The 21,568-nt window shown below is 41.5% G+C and overlaps 1 protein-coding gene across 2 annotated transcripts in view; it reads right to left on the bottom strand.

Moving 5' to 3' along the window:
• Positions 1-21,568, bottom strand: part of GLRA2 (glycine receptor alpha 2) — a 176,611-nt gene that overhangs the window by 32,025 nt on the left and 123,018 nt on the right. For both annotated transcript variants that reach the window (XM_034999666.1, XM_034999675.1), the window contains exon 8: positions 5,549-5,698. In XM_034999666.1, the coding sequence (XP_034855557.1) occupies positions 5,549-5,698 (150 nt within the window). The remainder of the gene's footprint in view (positions 1-5,548; positions 5,699-21,568) is intronic.

Here is a 21,568-nt window from a genome sequence, read left to right as displayed (position 1 = left end):
CTTTAGTTTCCTTATCTGTAAAATGGAGATACAAATACTGCCTTCATTATTGACAGGAAGACCACATAATTTATCCAAACAAGGGCAGTTTTGAGAGTGGAAAATGGCACTAGCAGACAATACAACTCTCTGATGATATGACAAAATAAAAATGCATTATCAAACAAATTATCCTGCAAACAATGACAAAAACATTCAGTCCTGAACTATCAGATGCTCAACAGCAAGACTGCTCAGCCTCTGTTTTGTTTTTTGTCCATTGAACCTATGATTTTCCATGTGTTCCAACTAAGTGGTGGCCTAGTGGTGTCATGGATTTTGTGTGCCATGTCATGGACCAAGGCTGGTACCCCAAATGGCCAGCAGGATAGCAGTGTCCCCCCACTGACAGAGGCCAAAAGAAAGGCTCCTTTATCCCTAGTCTCTTGTGTCCAAATGCACTTCATTTTGATATCAGCAAGCTCCCTTTGAGCTATCCTGTAAAGAGAGCAAGATAACATTGCTTCTGGAAAGGGTCAAGAAAAGAAGCCAGGGACAGTGATGGTTATTTTTTAGATTTGACTACATGTTAAAATGAGAACTCGTCCACTGTACATGTATGCCTCCACCCCAGAAGATGACCAAACCCACTTCATTTTGTTTTAATGCAACTATTAATAATTTGTTTAAAATGAATAATCCATAACAAATGCTAAATTACACCAAGGCATCAGGACAATATGCAAGACCAGGACTTCCCACAGTAAGCTGGGCTGTATGACCACACTGTTCACCTAGTTGTTTTGGGGATTAAATCAATTACTGTATGGAAAGTGCCTAAAACAATGCCCGGTATATAGTAAGCCTTCAATCAATGTTAGCACTTATTACGATTACCATGGTTCAGACTTAAAAAACTTAAAATACTGCCTTAGAGAAAAAGACGCCATTTTCTAAGGGACACATAATTGGAAATGTCTCCTAATCTTTTTTTTTTCCTCCAAAATTTAATTGTCAATGAAAATAATAGCCTTGACAGCAAAGGTCCAAACATGATTTGTTTTGTTCCCCACCTCCTTCTCACGTCTTAAATTTGTTAATTAAGCTTTGTTTTTTGAATGGCCATTTTGAGATGCATAGTCAAACTCCAGAACATCTCCATGCAAAACATCTAAACTTGGATTTCTCAGTTTTTTTAAGACAAAGCAGTGACTACCAATGCCAACTGGCATCTCTAAGGAGTCTCCCCTTAATGCCCGCCACTGTCAGCCTCTCAGGTGTCCTTCTTGCTCCTCTCTGCAGTGCCCAAACTATCTTGCTTTCTTCCTTATTTAACCCCAGCTCCTCTGGAGCCTCTGAAGTTGACTTCATTCGACTTTATCACTGGTCTCCTTTATCACTGCTGTCATCTGCCAGCCTCCAGCCCTTAGGAGTTGATGACTTTAGGAACTCTTTCATTATCAGCTCAATACCCATGAATGCCATCTTTCATGGAGGGTCTTCAATAACCAAATGGATAACTGGCCCCATCCTTGGCCTTTCAATTCGTGGACTGCCTTGCTGTCAGTTTTTCCTCTGCTGGACCTTAGCCAAATATTTATGTTCATACCCTTATCCTTGTCTTTACTTCCTGTGAAATCTTGATTTTTGAACTTTCCTTTCCCCTGCTCACCACTGCTTTGTGTCCTTCCAGCACAGTTATTTTAATATTCTTATTTCAGCATTTCATTGACCTCAGTGAAATGGCTGATCCATTAGTAGCCAGTGTCTCCTTCATGTTCTCACTTTACTTACTTTAGAGTCCCTGGTTCATCACTACTGGTCCCTTGCAAGCACCCTTAACTCCCCTGCTCTCCCTCCCACTTTCCCTTCCTCTCCTCCAACTCCTCCATTGTCCTTTTTAAAGCTACAGTGTTTTATTAGTTTTAAGTGTACAATATAGTAATTCAATTCCATATATCACCTGGTGCTCATCATGACAAGTGTATTCCTTAATCCCCATCACCTATTTCACCCATCCCCCCACCCACCTCCCCTCTGGAAACCATCAGTTTGTTCTCTGTAATTGAGTCTGTTTCCTGCTTGGTCTATCTCTGTTTTTCCTTTGCTTGTTTGTTGTTTCTTAAATTTCTTATATGAGTGAAATCATACGGTATTTGTCTTTCTCTGACTTATTTCACTTAGCATAATACTCTGTAGCTCCAGCCATGTTGTTGCAAATGGCAAGATTTCGTTATTTTTTTGGATGAATAATATTCCATTATACACACACAGACACACACACATACATACATACATACATACATACTACCTTTTTTTAATCCATTCATCAATAATGGACACTTGGGCTGCTTCCATATCTTGGCTATTGTAAATCATGCTGCTATAAACATCAGGGTGCATGTATCCCTTTGAATTAGTGTTTTTGTATTCTTTGGGTAAATAGTGCAATTGCTGGACAGTAGGGTAGTTCTATCTTTAACTTTTTGGGGAACCTCCATACTGTTTTTCACAGTGGCTGTACCCGTTTACAGTCCCACCAACAGTGCTCAAGTGTTCCTTTTTCTCCACATCCTTGCCAACACCTGTTTGTTTCTTGTGTTGCTGAATACCTATTCTTTTCAAACTATTCCAAAAAATAGAAAGGGAAGGAAAGTTTCCAAATTCATTCTGAGGCCAGTATTACCTGGATACCAAAACCAGATAATGACACCACTAAAAAAAGAGAACTATAGGCCAATATCCCTGATGAACATAGATGTAGAAATCTTCAACAAAATACTAGCAAACCGAATTCAACAATACCTTAAAAAAATCATCCACCATGATCAAGTGGGATTTAATTTTGGGTTGCAAGAGTGGTTCAATATTTGCAAATCAATCAATGTTATACATCAATAAGAGAAAGGATAAGAACCATATGATCATTTCAATAGATGGAGAAAAAGCATTTGACAAGGCACATCTATTCATGATAAAAACCCCCAACAAAGTATGTTTAGAGGGAACATACCTCAACCTAATATAGGCCATCTATGAAAACCCACAGCTGACATCATCCTCAATGTGGAAAAACTAAGAGCTTTTCCCCTAAGGTCAAGAACAAGACAAGGATGCCCACTCTCACCACTTTTATTCAGCACAGTACTAGACATCCTAGCCACAGCAATCAGACAACAAAAAGAAAGAAAAGGCATCCAAATCGGTAAGGAAGAAGTAAAAAGCAAAACCATCACTATTTGCAGATGACATGATACTATACATAGAAAACCCGAAAGACTCCACGAAAAAAACTGCTAGAAGTGATCAACGAATTCAGCAAAGTCACAGGATACAAAATCCACATACAGAAATCTGTTGCATTTCTATACACCAATAATGAAGCAGCAGAAAGTGAAATTAAGTAATCCCATTTACAACTGCACCAAAAATAATAAGATACCTAGGAATAGACCTAACCAAAGAGGGGGGAGATCTGTACTCTGAAAACCATAAAACACTGATGAAAGAAATTGAAAATAACACAAAGAAATAGAAAGATATTCCATGCTCATGGGTTGGAAGATTTCTACAATAGCCTCCTAACTTATCTGCTGCTGCTACGCTTGACCCCATGGACCATCCACTTGACACCCTGGTATTTGCTATGTTGAAACTAATTTCTGGATTCCAGTCAGTTGGAATGAAATCCATTCCTTTTTACTGGCCTGCAAAGTCCTGTATGAATCTGAAATCACCTATTCCTCCAACCTCATCTTCTTTTCTCCTGCCTGCTCTAGTATTGCCCAGGTTTCTGCAGACTTATAATATGACTCAGTTGGGACTCTTGTGAAAGGTACTAATTCTCAGTGACCTCCCCTTGCAGACTCTGATTCATAGGTTTAGGAATCTGTACAAGAAACTACTTTTAACAGGTTCTCCATGTGACTCTTATGATAAGATACAGATACAGCCTAAGAATCTTCCACATAGCATTCCAAGGAAGTCCTACCAATTATTCAGAATTGGGAAGCAAAATGAAACTCATTTTCCATTTCTGGTCTAGGAGAGTATGCAGTCAGTGGCCATCTACTATGCTAAGCGAGGGAATTCTGGGAATACAGTTTATGTGCTGGAATAACCTCACATTCCTGTAATTTCCTGGGTGGCACAGGTGCCATTTGTGCAGATTCCTGTGGATGAGGATGAAGAAATCGTTATTATCAACAAGGAGGCAAGGAGGAGAAAGTTGAGAAAGGCTTGATACTCAACAGTGTACAGAAAAGAGAATGTGTGTGTTTCCCTAGGCTATGATAGGACAAAATGTTCCTAAGAGGTAGAGAAGAGAAACAGGGCAACCAGCCAGATACCAGTCCAGAGTATGTGCAGGAAACATTTTGGTAGATGAGGTCAGGACTCTGTGAGCTCATATGCATATGACCTCTTCAACGTAACCAACATCTAAATCACAATAAATGTTTAGCTTTGCATCTAGGTATTTAGAAGCATTAAGATTGACAGTGAAACATTTTTGGCTTTCTTCCAACAGAGTAGTATATAACTATGGCTTTAATAGCAAGTTTAATTTCTTAAATTTTAGGGGAGCAGATTTTGAAAAATATCTGTCATTTCCTATATGTAAAATTTTAACTTCAGTCCTCTAGCAACTGGCACTAGGATCCTCCATATCAAAGGGCATGTTTCTCTTCCAGAATTGAAACTGAAAACAAGGGCAAGCCTCCTGGTGTCCCATATGAAATTGGATCTTAAGCCAGAGTAGTGCTTTTCCAACATGTACACATGCTGAAATTCCCTGGGGGGAGCTTCAGAAATCCTGACTACTGTGCCCCATCCCAAAGATGGGATTTAATTGCTGTGGGGTGTGGCCAAGGTTTGGGAGTTTGAAAGATCCGCAGGCTATTCTAAGGGGCAGGCAAGTTTAGGAACCACGGAGCTCTTGATTTTGAGCATCTGTTTGAAACCTCAAACCTCTGGATGGTGTAGAATTTGGGTTTATGCATTAAAGTTTAAGTTGAGACAATGAGATCAGTTTGATTGGATTTATCAAGTTGTGACCAACCTGGGTAAGGACCTTATTTACATAAAATCAGAGCAATTGATGAGAAAGTTAGTCGAGGTAGCTATGTACACAAAGTCACATACACACAAATTATTAATGTTCAAAACAACAGGATTTTAAAGCAATTTTGTCAAATGGAGTATAGATCTCCAATTAGAGTTGCCCGATAAAACACAGGGCTCCCAGTTAAATCTTAATTTCAGATCAACAAATAATTCATTAATATAAGTATCTCCCATGCAGTACTTGGGACATCTTTATACCAAATGCTGTTTGTTGATTTAAACTTCAAGTTTAGCTGCATGCCTTGTGCTTTTATTTGCTAAATGTGACAACCCTGCCCCAATTTTAAAGGACTGACCTGAGCACCAATTCAGTCTAGTAGGACACCTCAGGACCAAAATTAACCTTAGCCTCTTGCTCATTATGTATTCTATTTTCTGAATTGCGCTGCCTGGGTAACTACCTCAAGCTCTACCCGACTTTGTCTGCGCTGAGGGTCAACTGTACCTTAGTCTGTCTCTTCTGTCTTCTCCGGAGCCGCAGGAGCTCCTTGTGTTGTCTGGAGACAAAGTTCACGGCCGCGTACTCCAGTAAGGCAGCAAACACAAACAGAAGGCACACCGCCATCCAGATGTCAATCGCTTTCACGTAGGAAACCTGAAAGAGAGAGAGAATGGAGGGGGGCACTGTGAAAACTCGTGGAGAAATCGGGCTCCTCATGTTGTGAGAAGCAGAACACCTCATTTTCCTTCATCAAGGATTTTCTCTCCTTTCCTTAAGAGAGAGCTTAAGCATTTTCCTTTCTACTTCGCAGACTCGGGCTGAGCAGTGAAAATGACATGCCCTTTGCCCCAGGCCTTTTGTTCCGTCTCTCTCAGTATAAGCCCATCTGCTCAAGTAGCCTCTCCCTGAGACCAGCTCCAAAGAGGACTACAAGAATTTCCTTAATGGAAAAAAAAAAGAAAAAACAAAATTTTGAAGCTGCTTATTTCCTTCCATTTTTTCTTAATATTTAAAAACTAGTATAATTAAGATCATTCCAAAACCTGGATGAGAAAGAAGCTATGTGTTGGCTTTGGACCCTTCAAAAACCCATTTGTAATTTCCATCAATCTATTGATCCTGACAATGAAAACACATTTCTAATGGTTTTAAACTATCACAATTCAAAAATATTCAACCCAGGTAAAACATCAGGGCTCTGGTCTTGGGAAGGGATCTGGTTAACAAGGAAATTTTATAACATTTCAATGGTTGGCTGAGTGTTCAGTATCCCTTAAAATTTGAGAAATCAGATTCTGAAAGCAAATAGTTTTTACTTACAATGGAAAGTGCCCCTCACCTCACCTCATTCCCACTTATTTTTTAAAAATAACTAGGTGGTGTTGTAACCTACTGGACCCCAGACTACAAAGGATACTTATCAAACTGCTAGCTGAATGTGTACCATCTAACTCTAAATTTTATTAAAAAGATTTATCTATTTATTTGAGAGAGAGAGCGAGGGAGAGCACAAGAGCAATGGAGGGGCAGAGGGACAGGGAGAAAAGCAGACTTCCTGCTGAGAGGGAGCCCGCAGTGCTCGATCTCAGGACCCTGAAATCATGACCTGAGCTGAAATCAAGAGTCAGACACTCAACCGACTGAGCCACCCAGGCACCCCACTGTAACTTTTTTTTAAAGACTTATTTATGTGAGAGAGAGCAAGCGCGAGAGCATGCGTTGGGGGGGGGGGGGCAGAGGGAGAGGGAGAGAGAGAATCTCTAGTACACTCTCCCCTGAGCATGGAGTCCAACGTGGGGCTCAATCCCATGACCCTGAGATCATGACCTGAGCCAAAATCAAGAGTCCGGTGCTTAGCCAACTGAGCCACCCAGGTGCCCCTAGCTCTAACTTTTAAATAGGGTTTCCAATTATTTTGATATCAGACCCTGAGTGTTTACCAGCCAGTACTATAAGCATTTTACCTGCATTTTCTAACCATCACAACAACTGTATTACCCCCATTTTCTGATGAGGAAACTGGAGAAGGGTTAAATTATTACTCAAGGTCACAGAGCTAGTTAAATGACAGAGCTAAGATCGGAATTGGATACCAGTCTGACTGGTGGATTTCCACACGCACAAACACACTACTAGGATTATACCGTTTGTATCTTACATTTCTCTTCGATCTTTAGAGTGAGCATTTCTTACATCATTTAACTTCCTTCTAAATCATGCTTGCATAATGGTCCAGACCATGATGAATCATTTTGTATTACAGGACATCTAGGTGATTTGAAGTTCTATTGTTCGCCACTATAAACTTTGGGGCTATGAACATTCTTCCACTAAAATATTTGGCTGTATCTCTGATTATTTGTCAGATCAGTTTTTAGAGTGGGATTATGGGAATAAATGATAGGAAAACCAGCTTCTGACTGAGAAAGTTAATAGCAACACAGCAGATGAAAAAGCAGAGGCTCTAGAGTAAGATGCCCCAAGCAGAAAAGAGCGCCCTGTTCTAACTATCATTTTGCCAAATTGTTAAACCTCTTTCTGCCTCCCATCCTTGTCTGTATAATAGGGACAATAATACCTATCTCAGAGTTACGTGGTGAAGATCACTTAATATATGCAAAGTGCTTAGAATAGTGTCTGGCACAGAATAAGTGCTATATAAATGTTTGCAATTATTCGTCTACATAAGGGTGTGATTTTGTTAATGGAGAAATTTTGGAAGAGAGAGAAAGATCAAGGAAAATAAAAAAAAATCACCCATGATCCTAATATATTCCAATTCTTATTTTTAAGGTTACCACCTGCTTTACACTGTTCGTCTCGGTCAACCTGATCTACTGGTCAGTCCCACATATGTTGTGACAAAGTGGTTCAGCACTTTGTCATCTCCAGCACTTTGAATAGATCACCCTTCCTACCTGGGATGCTTATTCTCATTCTTTCTGATTCACAGACTCCTCAGAATCTTTCAAGACTTGACTCAGATGTCGGCTCACCTGGGAAGCTTCCCCAACCTTCCCGCTTTCTACCTTCTGGGTTAGGAGCCACTTTTCTTTGCTCTCTCATCATTCTCTATTGAACTTGTCCATTCTTACTCCATGAACTTCCCTGATCCCACCACTAGACCATAAGCAGTTTGTTTTTTTTTTTTTGAAAAGGCTCTGGGTATTATTAATCTCTGTATCACCAGCACAGGACCTAGGAAATAGTGAGTAAGCATTAGATATGTGGGATGGATGGATGGATAAATCAGTGATTGAATGACAGAAGGAATGATGGAAATATCAGGCCATCTTTCCATCTTTGTATTAAATTTCAACAATTCTACACTATGTAACATTACCCACAGTTGCATGTATTTGATATTTCTAGGAGTGGACTGTTAGTGGATTTTAATTCTCTCGGCACACTTAGCATGCCTGGAATGTTTCTTCCCTTAATAAGCAATCATTTGTCTTGTGTTTGCTCTTCTGGAGCAATCCTGTTCCACTGTAATTTGTCTTATAGTTGCTCTTCTGGAGCAATCCTGTTCTCCTGTAATAATAGAACATTACCAATCACAGCATTCCCAGTTATATATTATTCAGAAGGCCCGTAAATGTTTTAAGACCCAATAATGAGAGGAATTTGTCAGTGCCTGAGATATGTCCATACCACAAGCTAAGTCCAATAGAGCTGACCATCATTCCTCCCCTTCCTGGTGTTTATAGCATTTAGTAATTTGTAAACCTTTCCCCCATCTTGTTCTGCTCATCAGCAGGCCAAGCACGTATTTGGCTTCTTTTATAGCTGCTCATAAATGAGTCCTTTCAGTCTCTTAATCATTTTGGTTGGTCTCTGAGTTTCCTCCAAATCATGAACATCTTTCCAGCACTGAAGTTCTGGCATTAAATGCATTATTCACACGGATTTAGAGGGTGTTGTGAGACATCTATTACATGTGATGTGATGTCCCTTGGTGCTAGTCTCTGAGGATTGAAATGCCTTTTTGTTGCTTTTACCTAGCTCTGATGTCAGATTCTCTCTCTTTGGCTGCTAATCCCTAGATGTTGTTAGTTCACATCTTCCCCTGTCACATTCTTTTTATGATTCTTGGGCTTACATGATTGCTTCCTGAACTACTTTACTACAGTTTTGCAAAAAATAGATTTCAAAGGTAATTAAGCTCTCAAAATGCTATTATGACTCATTGAGTTGGTATCTTTCCAGACATATTTAATTCAGGAAAATAAACATTGAGGGCCTACTGTGTGGAAGGCACTATACTAGGTGCTGGTGGGAGGTGGGGCAAAAGATACAAGGATAACTAAGATGCACATTGATACTTCCCAGATTATACTTCAGAGGACCCCATTCACACTGTGCTCCAGAAAGTGTCATTCCCATATGTCACAGAGAAGCAAATTAGGGCTTATGGATCAAATCTGGCCCACCACATGTTTTAGAAATAAAGTTTTATTGGGACACAGCCATACTCATTCATTTACATATTATCTATGGCTGCTTTTACACTAAAATGGCACAGATGAGTAGTTGTGACAGAGCCCATATGGCCTGCAAAAACCTCAAATACTTACTATGAGGTCCTTTACAGAAAACATCTGCTATCCCCTGACCTAGACTGTAGCGTTGTCTGGTTTGTCCTGGGGTTATACATCACAGTAGCACTGCTTGGTGCTTGAGAAATTCCTGGTCTACTGAGGGACACAGTCAAATGAACATATAACTGATACACAGTAGATGGTCCCCTGTGTCAAGGTAGAAGAAAGACCAAAAGGCTGTTGGAATATGGGGAGGTTGATGTTGACAGGGAAGATCAGAAAAGGCTTCATTCTTCAGTGATGTGACATTTGACTTAGGGTTTGTGGAAAGCTGGGACTTTGGTGGGTGGAAACAGCTATAGAAGCAAAGCCATGAAGATGGGAGAGTAGGTGGGCTTAGGGATCGCGAACAGCCTCATACCAGGATATGCTAGGTACCTGGGAAGTGCATGGTGGGGTGTGAACAGATAGGCTGGGCCAGCACATCGAAGGCCAGGCCAAGGGGTTTGGGTGTCGGACTGCTCTTAAAAATAAGCTAATGTGGTTTTGAGGTGGGTATAGATGTGTAAGTCCTTTTCTAATTATCCTGGTGTTTTTTTGTCTTCAAAAGCCAGGGTCTTAGAAAAAGCAGACATTTTCCCTCCTTACCAAAATTTGCCTTCCTTCCTCTTGCCACTTTCAACTCTACACAAGGCCTGTTTTCTTCCAAGCATTCTAACATCTCTGAATCCTTTGCTGGATCTTCTTCTATTTGTAATTTGTGTTCCTTGAGCTCTACCTCTTTGATTTTTCCTTCTGTCTTCATGTCCTCAATGAATTCATCCACTCCTATAGTTTTCTTCTTGTTCGTGTGTGTGTGTGTGTGTGTGTCCATGTCTGTGTCCGTCCTATAGCAGAGATTGGCCAAGTTCTCATGAATCCCACTTCCTTTTCCTGGAACACCAGTAAGATAGATTTGCCACTTTAGTTGGATCCCCCATGCAATGTGGGCAGAAGTGCTATATGCCACTTCAGGACCTCTAAAATCTCCCATGAAATCCTTATGATTCAACCCTTCTGCAACCACCTTGGATGTCACTCACTTCAGATGGCAGTGCCCAGAGACGGAAGAAGCCTGGATCCCTAGAAGACCCAGGGCCACCCACTCTACAATGGAGTATAATTTGAATGAGAAATAAACTTTCATTATATTAGGCCACAGAGATTTCAGAATTTTGTGTTTTCAACACTTGCAAATCCATCATTCAGTACTGACTTCTCACCTCTCATTCCTGTGCTAATTCTAAAATGCCTGCAGTTACTATTTGCAAAATCAAACTCATTAAATGCCCCTCCTTCCCTATCATTTGATTTTAATCTTTCTTTCCACTAGCAAATGTAGTTTCACCATTGGTTCTTTACTCACCTTTATCTCTATTACTCAATCTGTTGTGAAAACTCAACATTTCTTTTTCTATTTTTTTCAAAGATTTTATTTATTTGAGAGACAGTGAAAGCGAGAGATCACAGAGCTCTGGAGAGGGAGAAGCAGACTCGCCGCTGAGTGGAGAGCCTGATGTGGGGCTCGATCCCAGGACCCTGGGATCATGACCTGAGCCAGAGGCAGTCGCTTAACCAACTGAGCCACCCAGGTGCCCCAAAACTCAACATTTCTTTCGGCAGAGCACCCTTGGGTTTACTCTTTTCTCTCCATTTTAAAGATGTCACTACAAGCCTGGCCATCTGTACTTAAACCTGGTTATTATGACTTCCTGACCGAGCCCCCTGCTCCCTGTATTCAGTTCTTCTCCAAGGCACTTTATCCTTTTGCTTCTGTGAGATTAAATTTAAAATGCCAATTACATTTTGCAACACATCTGCTTAAGAACTGCCAAGGCTGGGGCACCTGGGTGGCTCAGTCGTTAAGCATCTGCCTTCAGCTCGGGTCATGATCCCAGGGTCCTGGGATCGAGCCCCACATCGGGCTCCCTGCTCCTTGGGAAGCTTGCTTCTCCCTCTGCCAAGGCTGCCTATTATAGGCTCTAGTATCCAAGATCTTTCACCACATGTATCCACCCTAGTTAATCAATCTTATTCCACTCTTTCCTAACATGAACATTGTACTTTGTTTAAGCAATTCTGTTCATCCCTGAGGGGGCCAAGTCCATTCCTACTGAGAACCCCAGTGGTTCATAAATGGGTGTGATTTTGCACCCCAGGGGGCATGTGGCAATGTTTGTGTCACACACACACACAATGGGTTTTCACAACCAGGGGGAGGTGCTACTGGCGTCTGGGATGTTGAGGTCAGGAATGCTGCTAACTATCCTATAATGCACAGAACAACCCCCACAATGAAAAATTATCCAACCCAAAATGTCAGTAATTCTGAGGTTGATAAACTCTGAGATGGAGAAAGCAAAAACTCCCCAAACCCAGGCATCTATATCTAGTCCAGTGGGTCTCCACTGGGGACGATGTTCTGAGAAGACATTTGGCAATTCCTGAAGATGTTTTTGGTTGTCCCAACTGGAGAGTGGGGTTTTGCCACTGGCTTCTAGTGGTTAGAGGCCAGGGATACTGCTATAAATGCCCAACAATGCATAACACCCTCCCCATGACCTAGAATTCCCCAGCTCCAAATGTTAATAGTGTTAAGGTTGAGAAAACTTGGCCTATATATTTCTGCCAGCATAGAAACTCTTCCTGCCTTTCCTCTACCTGTTTATTTCCAGAGAATTCCTCAAGGAGTAGCTCAAACTCCATCTCCAGAGTGATGCTTTCTCTGCCCATTCTAGTCCATGGTGGTCTTGCCCATCTTTAGGACTTGTATTACACTTAAAGTTAGGATCATACAGTTTAGTCTTTGCTTCTTGTATGCAGGTTTTATCCACCCAACTAAAGTATATGATACTGGAGGATAAAGACCCAGTAATGTCTTTTGTATCTATGCCAGCAAGGACAAGTCTTTGAGCATACCATGAGTGCACCATAGTTTCTGTTGATTGGCAAGTTATCCAAGCCATATATAATTTCAGATTCCTTTCACAATCAATGCTTTATATGAAGGATCAGCTACCAAAACAAAAATGAGAACAACAAAAACTAAAAGGAAAAAATTCGTTTTGGTCTTTATAGATGATGATATCCAGATTACTCTTTATTTGCATTAAGGGAAAGAAGCATACTTATTATTTTCATGACTTCACAATTTATGTAGTTTGCAAACCTATCTGGTGAAAAAGTAGAGCCAGCCAAATGGATTAGATTTGTGTGGCACTAAATAAATGTTGATCTGGTATTCAAACACATCATTTAGATGGTGGAGTTTAGCTCATTGCTCAATTGTTTTGGCATCATGTTGATATTTCTTAAAGATATTTTGCATCACTGTTCTTTTCAAGACTGTTTTGGCATTTTTTTTTTGAAAACTTAGGCAAGTTTTCTTGAGTTACATTTTTTATTAATCATCTACTCAGATCCATTTCAAAAGGGAAAATCAAGCCATGAATTTATTTAATGTAGTTCCATAATTTGTTTTGTTTGTATTCAAAAACTACACCATATTCCATGTCATGAAGCTGGTTGTTTACGGGGTTGGGCCATTTTATACCCAGGGTTTATCCTCTGTACAGAAGAGTGAATCATCATTGTATGAGGTTTGCCTGAATGTCCTTACAGCTTGGACGCCGTCTCCATCCTTCATGGGCAGGTCACTCGCCTGTGACAATTTGTCAACAAAAATATATCCACCTTCTCAGCTTCTGGGCTTACCTCAGAGAGCTGTGACATTCCTCCGGCAGACAAGCAAGGAGGGTTAGTTTAGATACAGAATACAGAAAGAAGTTCTCTACAGTAGAGAAAAATCACAAATGACTATGATCAACCAAGTAGTATTTTTTTTTTTTTTAAGCAGGCTCCATGCCCAGTGTGCAGCCCAACTTAGGGCTTAACTCACCCTGAGATCAAGACCTGAGCTGAGATCAAGAGTCAGACGCTTAACCCACTGAGCCTATTTTTTAATGGAAAAAAGACAAAATGGATTCATAGGGCAATCTCAAAATACTAAGATATTTTTCTTTCTTTAAGTGGAATGGTCTCTCACACCCACCTGCCTGAGTCAATGTTTATTCTCAAACTATACATACAAACCATTGCTAAACCAGAATAGAAGCTTTTCTGCTATGTACAGTACAATTGCTTCTTACCTAATTTAGAAAGCAAATTTTTAATTAACCCTTGTTAATGCAGCTGTTGAAATGAAGGGTACCTGTTGGTCACAGTAGCCTGACTTGCGCTTTCATTATGTGAAACAGAAGTCTTTAGTAACTCCAATGAACTTGACTTTCATTCAGTGCCATGAAATACACCACCACTCTCTCCATCCCCATTTTATGGGGGAAAAATAATTTTATCAAATGCACATCTAAATCTTATACAGCTGTAATCAACAATAGAGGAAATGAGAATTCTGGTTTTGATTTTCTGTTTCAACTCTTACCTACATTCAGTCGCTGTAAAAATATCATCAGAAAAAAAATATAGATAGTTGAATTAATCCTAGTGCCAAAGATTCATGGCGTTGTACAATTTTATCTTTATAATTTCACTGCCAAGTTGCCATTTTTATTGCCTAATTAAAGAGCTCACATCTGCTGTTTAATGCCAGGAAAATCAGATTTCCTTGGCAGAGAGGGATGGAGGCAGCACCAATACCTGGCCCATCCCAGTGTCACTACCCCTGCCCCATTTTCTCTCTACGTCTTACGCTCTTGCTGGGTTCTGGGTAGAATATTGAGTAAACACTCTCGTGAAAGTGCTGTTTGCAGAAACAGCCATTGGGTGGCAGTGCCTCCAAGCCTGGTATCTGCAGGAGGCAACTAGAAAAAATGGTACTCCTAAAATCACAAAACTTTCATAAGGACAAACCTGAACAACCTTCAGGGACCAATTCGTTTGTTGGGTGGCACACAGGCCTAGATAGCTGATTATTTCCAAAGATGAATAAGTTTCTCTCTATTATGGTGGTCAGCAAACTGTTCAAAGTAGCTTGCCAAAACCTACTACCTACGTGAGTTTTTATGGGTGGAGAGGTTAAAAGAAGGGTAGAACTGCCAGCCCCAGAATATACAAGGACTATTAGGTGGTATCCACTTTTAGAGGCACCAGAGGGACACCCTGTGGCAAGGCACCCCTAAGTCTCTCAGCCTTCTGAAAATGTAGGCATCTGGGGAGGATGCCAGTGCTGAGTAGGTGTAGGCTTTTCATCGTCCCACAGCAATCATGATGGTGGACTCCTGATTCATGCCCACGTCTGAGACGATCAGTAGGTAAGAGAGGTGAGGAATGGGTGATTCTGGACTATAAAATGGTGGAAGTCTGAGAAACCCAGTTCAACCCACAATTATAGAGAAGCCATTTCCTCAAGAACACCTAGAATCCTTTCATGACTTCGGGGTACAAGAGACTTCTCCCCATGCTGACCTTCCCCACAATGTACCTGAATCCTCTGAGCACTGGGGTGCTACATCCTGGGGATAAGGAAAAGTATTCTTTTGGTAGAAGGACAAAGACTATTTCACAGCTGAGGACATAGTGTGAGATGATAATTGAATGGCAGAGTGCGTGGTAGCTGAGAAGTTTACCATCCAAATCCTGGCTTCTGTCCTGGTTTAACATCAGCTTTGTACTTGCATGTGAGCTCATGTGGAGGCAGCAGGCCAGTGAGGATGTCTCCATGATAGAATCTTGACAGAAACCTTCCCTTCTTGGCTTGACACTCTGAGCACCCCTGCCTGGTGCATGCTAATCTAAAGCTCCCGAAGCTATTCAGCTGCCTACTGTTTCATAGCATTCAAAGTAAAACTGAAATGGAAAAAATCTCAGGCCCCCATCAAGTTCCAGGTTACATGTGTGGAGGAGAAAACAAGAAAAGGAGCTACAGGTCCATCAGGGGTTGAGAATTAACGGATACAAAAGCCACTGGCTGGGCTGGTGATTTCACTTTTTGCTACTGTAAATTACCAAAGAGCTGGCCTCTACTGTATCTATTTCCTGTAGCCTAGCGCCATTTTTTTTAAGATTTTATTTATTTATTTTGACAGAGAGAGACAGCGAGAGAGGAAACACAAGCAGGGCGAGTGGGAGAGGGAGAAGCAGACTTCCCGCTGAGCAGAGAGCCTGACGTGGGGCTTGATCCCAGGACCCTGGGATCATGACCTGAGCCGAAGGCAGACGCTTAACGACTGAGCTGCCCAGGAGCCCTAGTAGCCTAGCAGCATTTTGATGCAAGTCAACTCTATGACTCTCTCCTCACCAAAAAAACCAGAAGCACAAATCACCAGCTAATAATTAGATACTTATTTGCAATAGATACTAGCCTGCAGGAGTCTGTCAGTAATTAAAAAAGAAAAGAAAAGAAACCTCTTGAATAAAATGACAAAAATAGATGGGTAAGCTCTTTGAAGAAATAAAAAAATAAAGTCCCCACCATCAGGAAGCATTATTATTATATTTCAATATGGAAATGTACAGATGAGTAAAAACAACAAATTGTAAATGTGAAGATTTTGGTAGAACTCATTGAGCACACCAGTTTCTAATATACCAGTTGTATATATCTGCTTCAGAGAGTTACGATCAATCTCAGTCCCTTGGTGGCAATCAATCCTATAGGATTATAGAAACTAAGAGGAGGTAACAGAGCTGCGATGGAGAGAGCAATGAGAAGATGCCAAGGATGTGGGTTTTGGCTTTGCCACTGGCTGGCTTTGCAGACTGGATCACATCACTTCACCTTTCTGGGCCTCGGGTTCCTTCTAGAAATAGAAAAGGCTTGGACGATCATCTTTAAGGCTTCTGCTATTCTATGATTCTGGGGCTCAAGGGAAAGAGAGAGTGGTGAGAGGAAACCAAGTCAATAGCGGGATGGAGTCCCAGTCTCAAGGTAGCCTTCTGACCCTCTGCTCTGCTTTATTACCACCTTCAATGTCACCCATCCAATAATGCATATTCATCGTGCCAGGCAGAACTTGCCTAAGATGGTGACTTCCTTGCTTAGAAACAAATTGCGCGGATGGAAAATATTTACACATGTAAGACCGTTGTGGCAGATGCTCTAAATTCACCTGCCAATTCAGTGGAAAATTCTCCTGTAAATGGTCAGCAGCTTACCTCAAGCCCCTGAACCTCTCCGCTTTTCTGCCTAAGAGATTTTCCCGGTGCTTTAATAACTTTTTTCTACTTGTATGCAAGGAAGCCTAGAACACTCCTAGGGGCAGCTCTCAACCATGGAGGGATTTGAGTTGGGTAGATAAACACCTCAGATTTCCCATTATTGGTGGGACAAGTCCAGTGAAAATTCTGTATGGTTTTTTCAGAGGATCCCCAGCAGGACTGAGCTTTAGTTGCCCTCCATGATAACCAACTCAGTAATACACTTTATTGGCTTTTTCCTTTCCTTGTTTACACTCCCCACTCTCTCATTTGTCCTTCCTGAGACCACCTCCCAAATGAACTATCTGCATCCAAATACTTGTTATATGGCCCATGGTTTACTGAAACAAATGACCCAAACCTAAAACTAGATCAGGGAAACCTGACACAAATATGATGCCTGCCACATCAGGCACCATTTAAAACCAGGATGGCAAACAAACTAACCACACCTCCTCCTGAAAATTCCTTTCTTATTGACAAAAGCCGTATATCTGGCTGGTTTGCACAGCATCAATAGGAATGGAGTGTCAATATGGTTCAAAAACCCATCTGGAGAAGTATCAAATCAATTTGGGATCTATTACCCGTATAATTTAACACTCATCACTTCCCTTTTTGTTCTACACAGCTAGTTTTGAACTGATCAAATTGGAATTGTGTAACTATAACAAAAACTAATACTTCCTATCAATAATATGCAAGAGTTATTCAGCATATACTAACCCTCTTGGGGTCAGGGAAATAATGAGAGCACCTTATTTGCAGAAATATAATCTGTTCCATGCTAGGTATGATGTTTGTTAGGGAGGTTGAGTCACAGCTATATTTTGACCCTATAAGGATGTACATGTTGTGAAGGTACAAATTAGTCCTGTTGACAGGGCATCAATTAACAATGTTAACCACATTACATTAAAAGACCAATGAAGACTTAGTTTTAATAGCAGCCCCCAATGATTCTTGCCTCCTGGTATTATAACCCTCTCCCCTTGACTGTGAACTGGACCTAGCAACTTGCTTCTAACAAATATATTATGGCAAAAGTGATGGGATGTTACTTTCATTATTAGGTTATAAAAGATAGACTTCCATCTTGCTTGTACTTTCTTTCTTGCTGGCATCTCTCTCTGGCTCTTTTCATGTGCTGGCCTTGGTGGACAGGGCTCCTGGCAAGGAACTGAGGGTGGCACTCAGCCAACAGTCAGTGAAGAACTGAGGCCTCTGTCCAACAACCCAGAAGGAACTGAATTCTGCCAGCAACCCCATGAGTTGGCTTGGAAGTGGATCCTTCTCTAGTTGGGCCTTCATGTAAGACTGCAGTCCTAGCTGACACCTTGATTTCAGCCTCCTGAGAGACCCTGAAACAGAGGTCCCAGCTAAATTTTGCCTGGATTCCTGATCCATAGAAAGTAAAGCTTAAAATGTTGATTAAGCCACTAAATTTGGTGGTGGTGGTGTATGTGGTGGGGGGAGTAATTTGTTATTTAGTGATAGTTAACTAATACATGGTATCTTCAGGAGAGAGCAAGAGGGAGAAGAGAGAAGGAAAGAGAGATAAGTTGTCTATTTGGGGCCTCACAAAGTCAGAATTTGGTAAGATTTTGTGGCTTAGTTTTGGACTTTTTAAAGAGGAAAGTTTAGTTAAAAATAATAGCCAAGGTATCCAGAAGGATATAATTAGCATACGAGAACAAGAACCATAACACATTCATTTTTAATCTATTCACTCAAGCAGGCTCCCTGCTTAAACATATATAAAATAGCTATTCAAAATCAATTTACCTGTGCTGGAGTCCAGGGGTCACCAACTACTGCCCACGAGTTAAATCTGTCCTGTTATTTTCCTTTGCAAATAAAGTTTAATTAGAATGCAGCCATACCCATTCATTTACATATTGTGTGTGGCTCTCTATTTACTACTTAAAATGGTAGAGTTGAGTAGTTGCACTAGAGCTCTAACACCTCAGAATGCCTAATTTATTTACTCTCTAGCCCTTTACAGAAAAAAAAATTTTGTTGTGAATTCCTGAACTAATTATATATTGTAATTCAAGTAAATAGTACCCAGGGTAGTCTGAGCTAATAAATTTTCTCTATGGTTTGATCAACACAGAAGGTAAAACTGGATAATTCATACTCAAACATTCCATTGTAAGGGTTGTTTTTTTTTTTTTCTGGAATCACTTAAATTCTCATGTCAATTTCTTGTTGTTGTTGTGTATACAGATATAGGATCCCAAAATGAATTACATATTTTTAGCAGTCAGTCAACAAATCCTTGTAAATTGTTGAATAATTGATGGCCATGCGCTCTATCCATGCTATGTTGGCATGGTGCTAAAGCCTATTTGCACCAGTGTTTGACTTTGAGGGTCCAAATCAGGCCTTGCCTCTTTCTAGCTATACACTTTGGGCAAGATAACTTAATCACTCTGTGCCTTCGATTTCTCAGCTGAGAAATGGGGACAATAATGGAGCTGATCTCATAGGTTTGCTGTAACAACTGAGATATACATGAACTAACAAGGGGGTAGTGCTTACAACTGGGCCTGGTACTTTGTAAGTGCTCAAACGTGTTAACTCTGATCATCACGGTGGAGCTGACCTCTGGTACTCCCATCTGGCCATTAGAGTCAATGCCTTGAGTACTGCAAATTAGTTAGATTAATTAATAGTTTCATCCAATTTAGGATCTTCATTAAAATTAAATGTGGGAGTCAGTCTCATGTGACTCCTTCCTGGATGGAAGCACTTAAGAGATTTTGGGCAACTGCTGTATCTTGAAGTCAATGCTATCAGTGAATGGCTAATTTTCCTGCCACTATTCTTGTTTTAGAATGACCTTTTGGCCTGAAATGGCTCGGTTTTACCTTTAAATCCCGAACTGTTTATTTTTGGAAAACTGGGCAAAATTATTCTTGTGGAATTTAGATAAACAGAATGCAAACTGTATATTTGCACAAATCCTATTTAGAGATTCATTTATGCTTCTATAATTCATAATTGAACTTAATCTTTTCCATAAACTTTTGTTGAGCCTCATCCAATATTATGACTCATGGTAGTAATATTGAAGGCATTTATGAGTAATATTATGAGAATACAAAGTTTGTGTAATTTTGCCCAGTTTTCCCTAACATTCTGAAGAATATTATCGCCATGAAAAATTAGTATTATATATGTTGTGTAGTATACATTGATCTTTCAAAAATGTTTCGGGGGGGAAAGATGGCAGAGGAGTAGGGGACCCTATTTCAACTGGTCCCCGGAATTGAGCTGGGTATCTACCAGACCACTCTGAGCACCTACGAAACCAGCCTGAGATGTAAGAAGATCTGGATCTCTACAAACAGAGTATCGCAGGCGGTTGGTTTTGAGGTACGAAGTGGGGAGCCGTGATCCTGCGGGCAGATATCGGAGGATAAACAGCGGCGGGAGGGTGCCTGGCCGTGGGGATCCTACACCGCCGGTGAGCGACAGCCTCGCGCGCTGCGTAGGGGGCACAGACTCACATACTGGTAGCATCGGGAAAGAACTTTAGGGCAGCCCCTGGGGTGGAAAACCAGACCGGCGGGGTCGCGCGCATGCGAACCGCAGCCCCCCCGGACAGAAACTGGAGCCACGGTCGCGTGCACGCGAACTGCAGCCTCCGAGAGGGAAACCCTGTGCGCTGGGTCGCCGGTGAACTGCAACCCCCGGGGTGGGAACCCCGAGCGGCGGAGTTGCGTGCGCACAAACTGGGAGCGGCTGGCGGTTTTAGAAGCACGAAAGGCAGAGGGCAGAGACGTGCCCGACCTGGAGGCAGGACTGGGGGCGCTGCGGAGGGGCGCACAACCCAGGCCGCTGCAGTTTATAGCAGCACGGACAGAAACGGAGATGGTGTGGCCTGGAGAGCTCACTGAAGAACAGACTGCGGTCTCTCTGCTCTGAGGCAGAGGGTTGGAAACGGTCTCTTCTGCTCGGACTTGCGGAAGAGATGCGGAAAGCCGCCAGGGAAAGCTGCCAGAGAACAAAAGCCCCAAAGACTGATTCCCACTGAGCCCATCCCCCGCCACAGGGGCGCAGGGCAACTCCGCCCCAACAGGGTTGCCTGAGTAACAGCGCGGTAGGCCCCTCCCGCAGAAGACAGGCTGGGAAAACAAGAGGCCGGCAACCCTAAGGTCCCAAGAAAACAGGTGCATCTTGCTTGGGTTCTGGTCAATAATTTCGACTCTGTACATTCCCTCAAACACCCATCAACAGAATGACTAGGAGGAGGAACCCCCAAATAGAAAAGACTCAGAGATTATGACTTATGCTGCAGATTTACAAATGGATGCAGATATAACCAAGATGTCGGAGATGGAATTCGGGCTACAGTTGTGAAGACAATGGCTAGAATGGAGAAATCAATTAATGGCAACATAGAGTCTCTAAGGGCAGAAATAAAAGGTGAATTGGCAGAACTTAAAAATGCTATCAATGAGATCCAATCCAATCTAGATAATCTAACAGCTAGAGTAACTGAGACAGAAGAGAGAATAAGCGATCTGGAAGACAGTATAATAGATAAAAAGGGAAAAGAGGAGGCCAGGGAAAAACAACTCAGAATCCATGAAAATAGAATCAGAGAAATAAGTGACACCATGAGGCGTTCCAATGTCAGAATAATTGGAATCCCGGAGGGAGAGGAAAGAAAGAGAGGGCTAGAACATGTATTTGAGCAAATCGTAGCTGAGAACTTCCCTAATCTGGGGAATGAAACAAACATTTGAGTCCTAGAGGCAGAGAGGACCCCTCCTAAGAT

This window comes from Mirounga leonina, unplaced genomic scaffold (genome assembly GCF_011800145.1).
Source record: "Mirounga leonina isolate KUSES-001 unplaced genomic scaffold, KU_Mleo_1.0 Mir_101595, whole genome shotgun sequence".
NCBI lineage: Eukaryota > Metazoa > Chordata > Mammalia > Carnivora > Phocidae > Mirounga > Mirounga leonina.
Note: the sequence above shows the minus strand (reverse complement) of the source record. Positions and strands in the feature narration are given on the sequence as shown.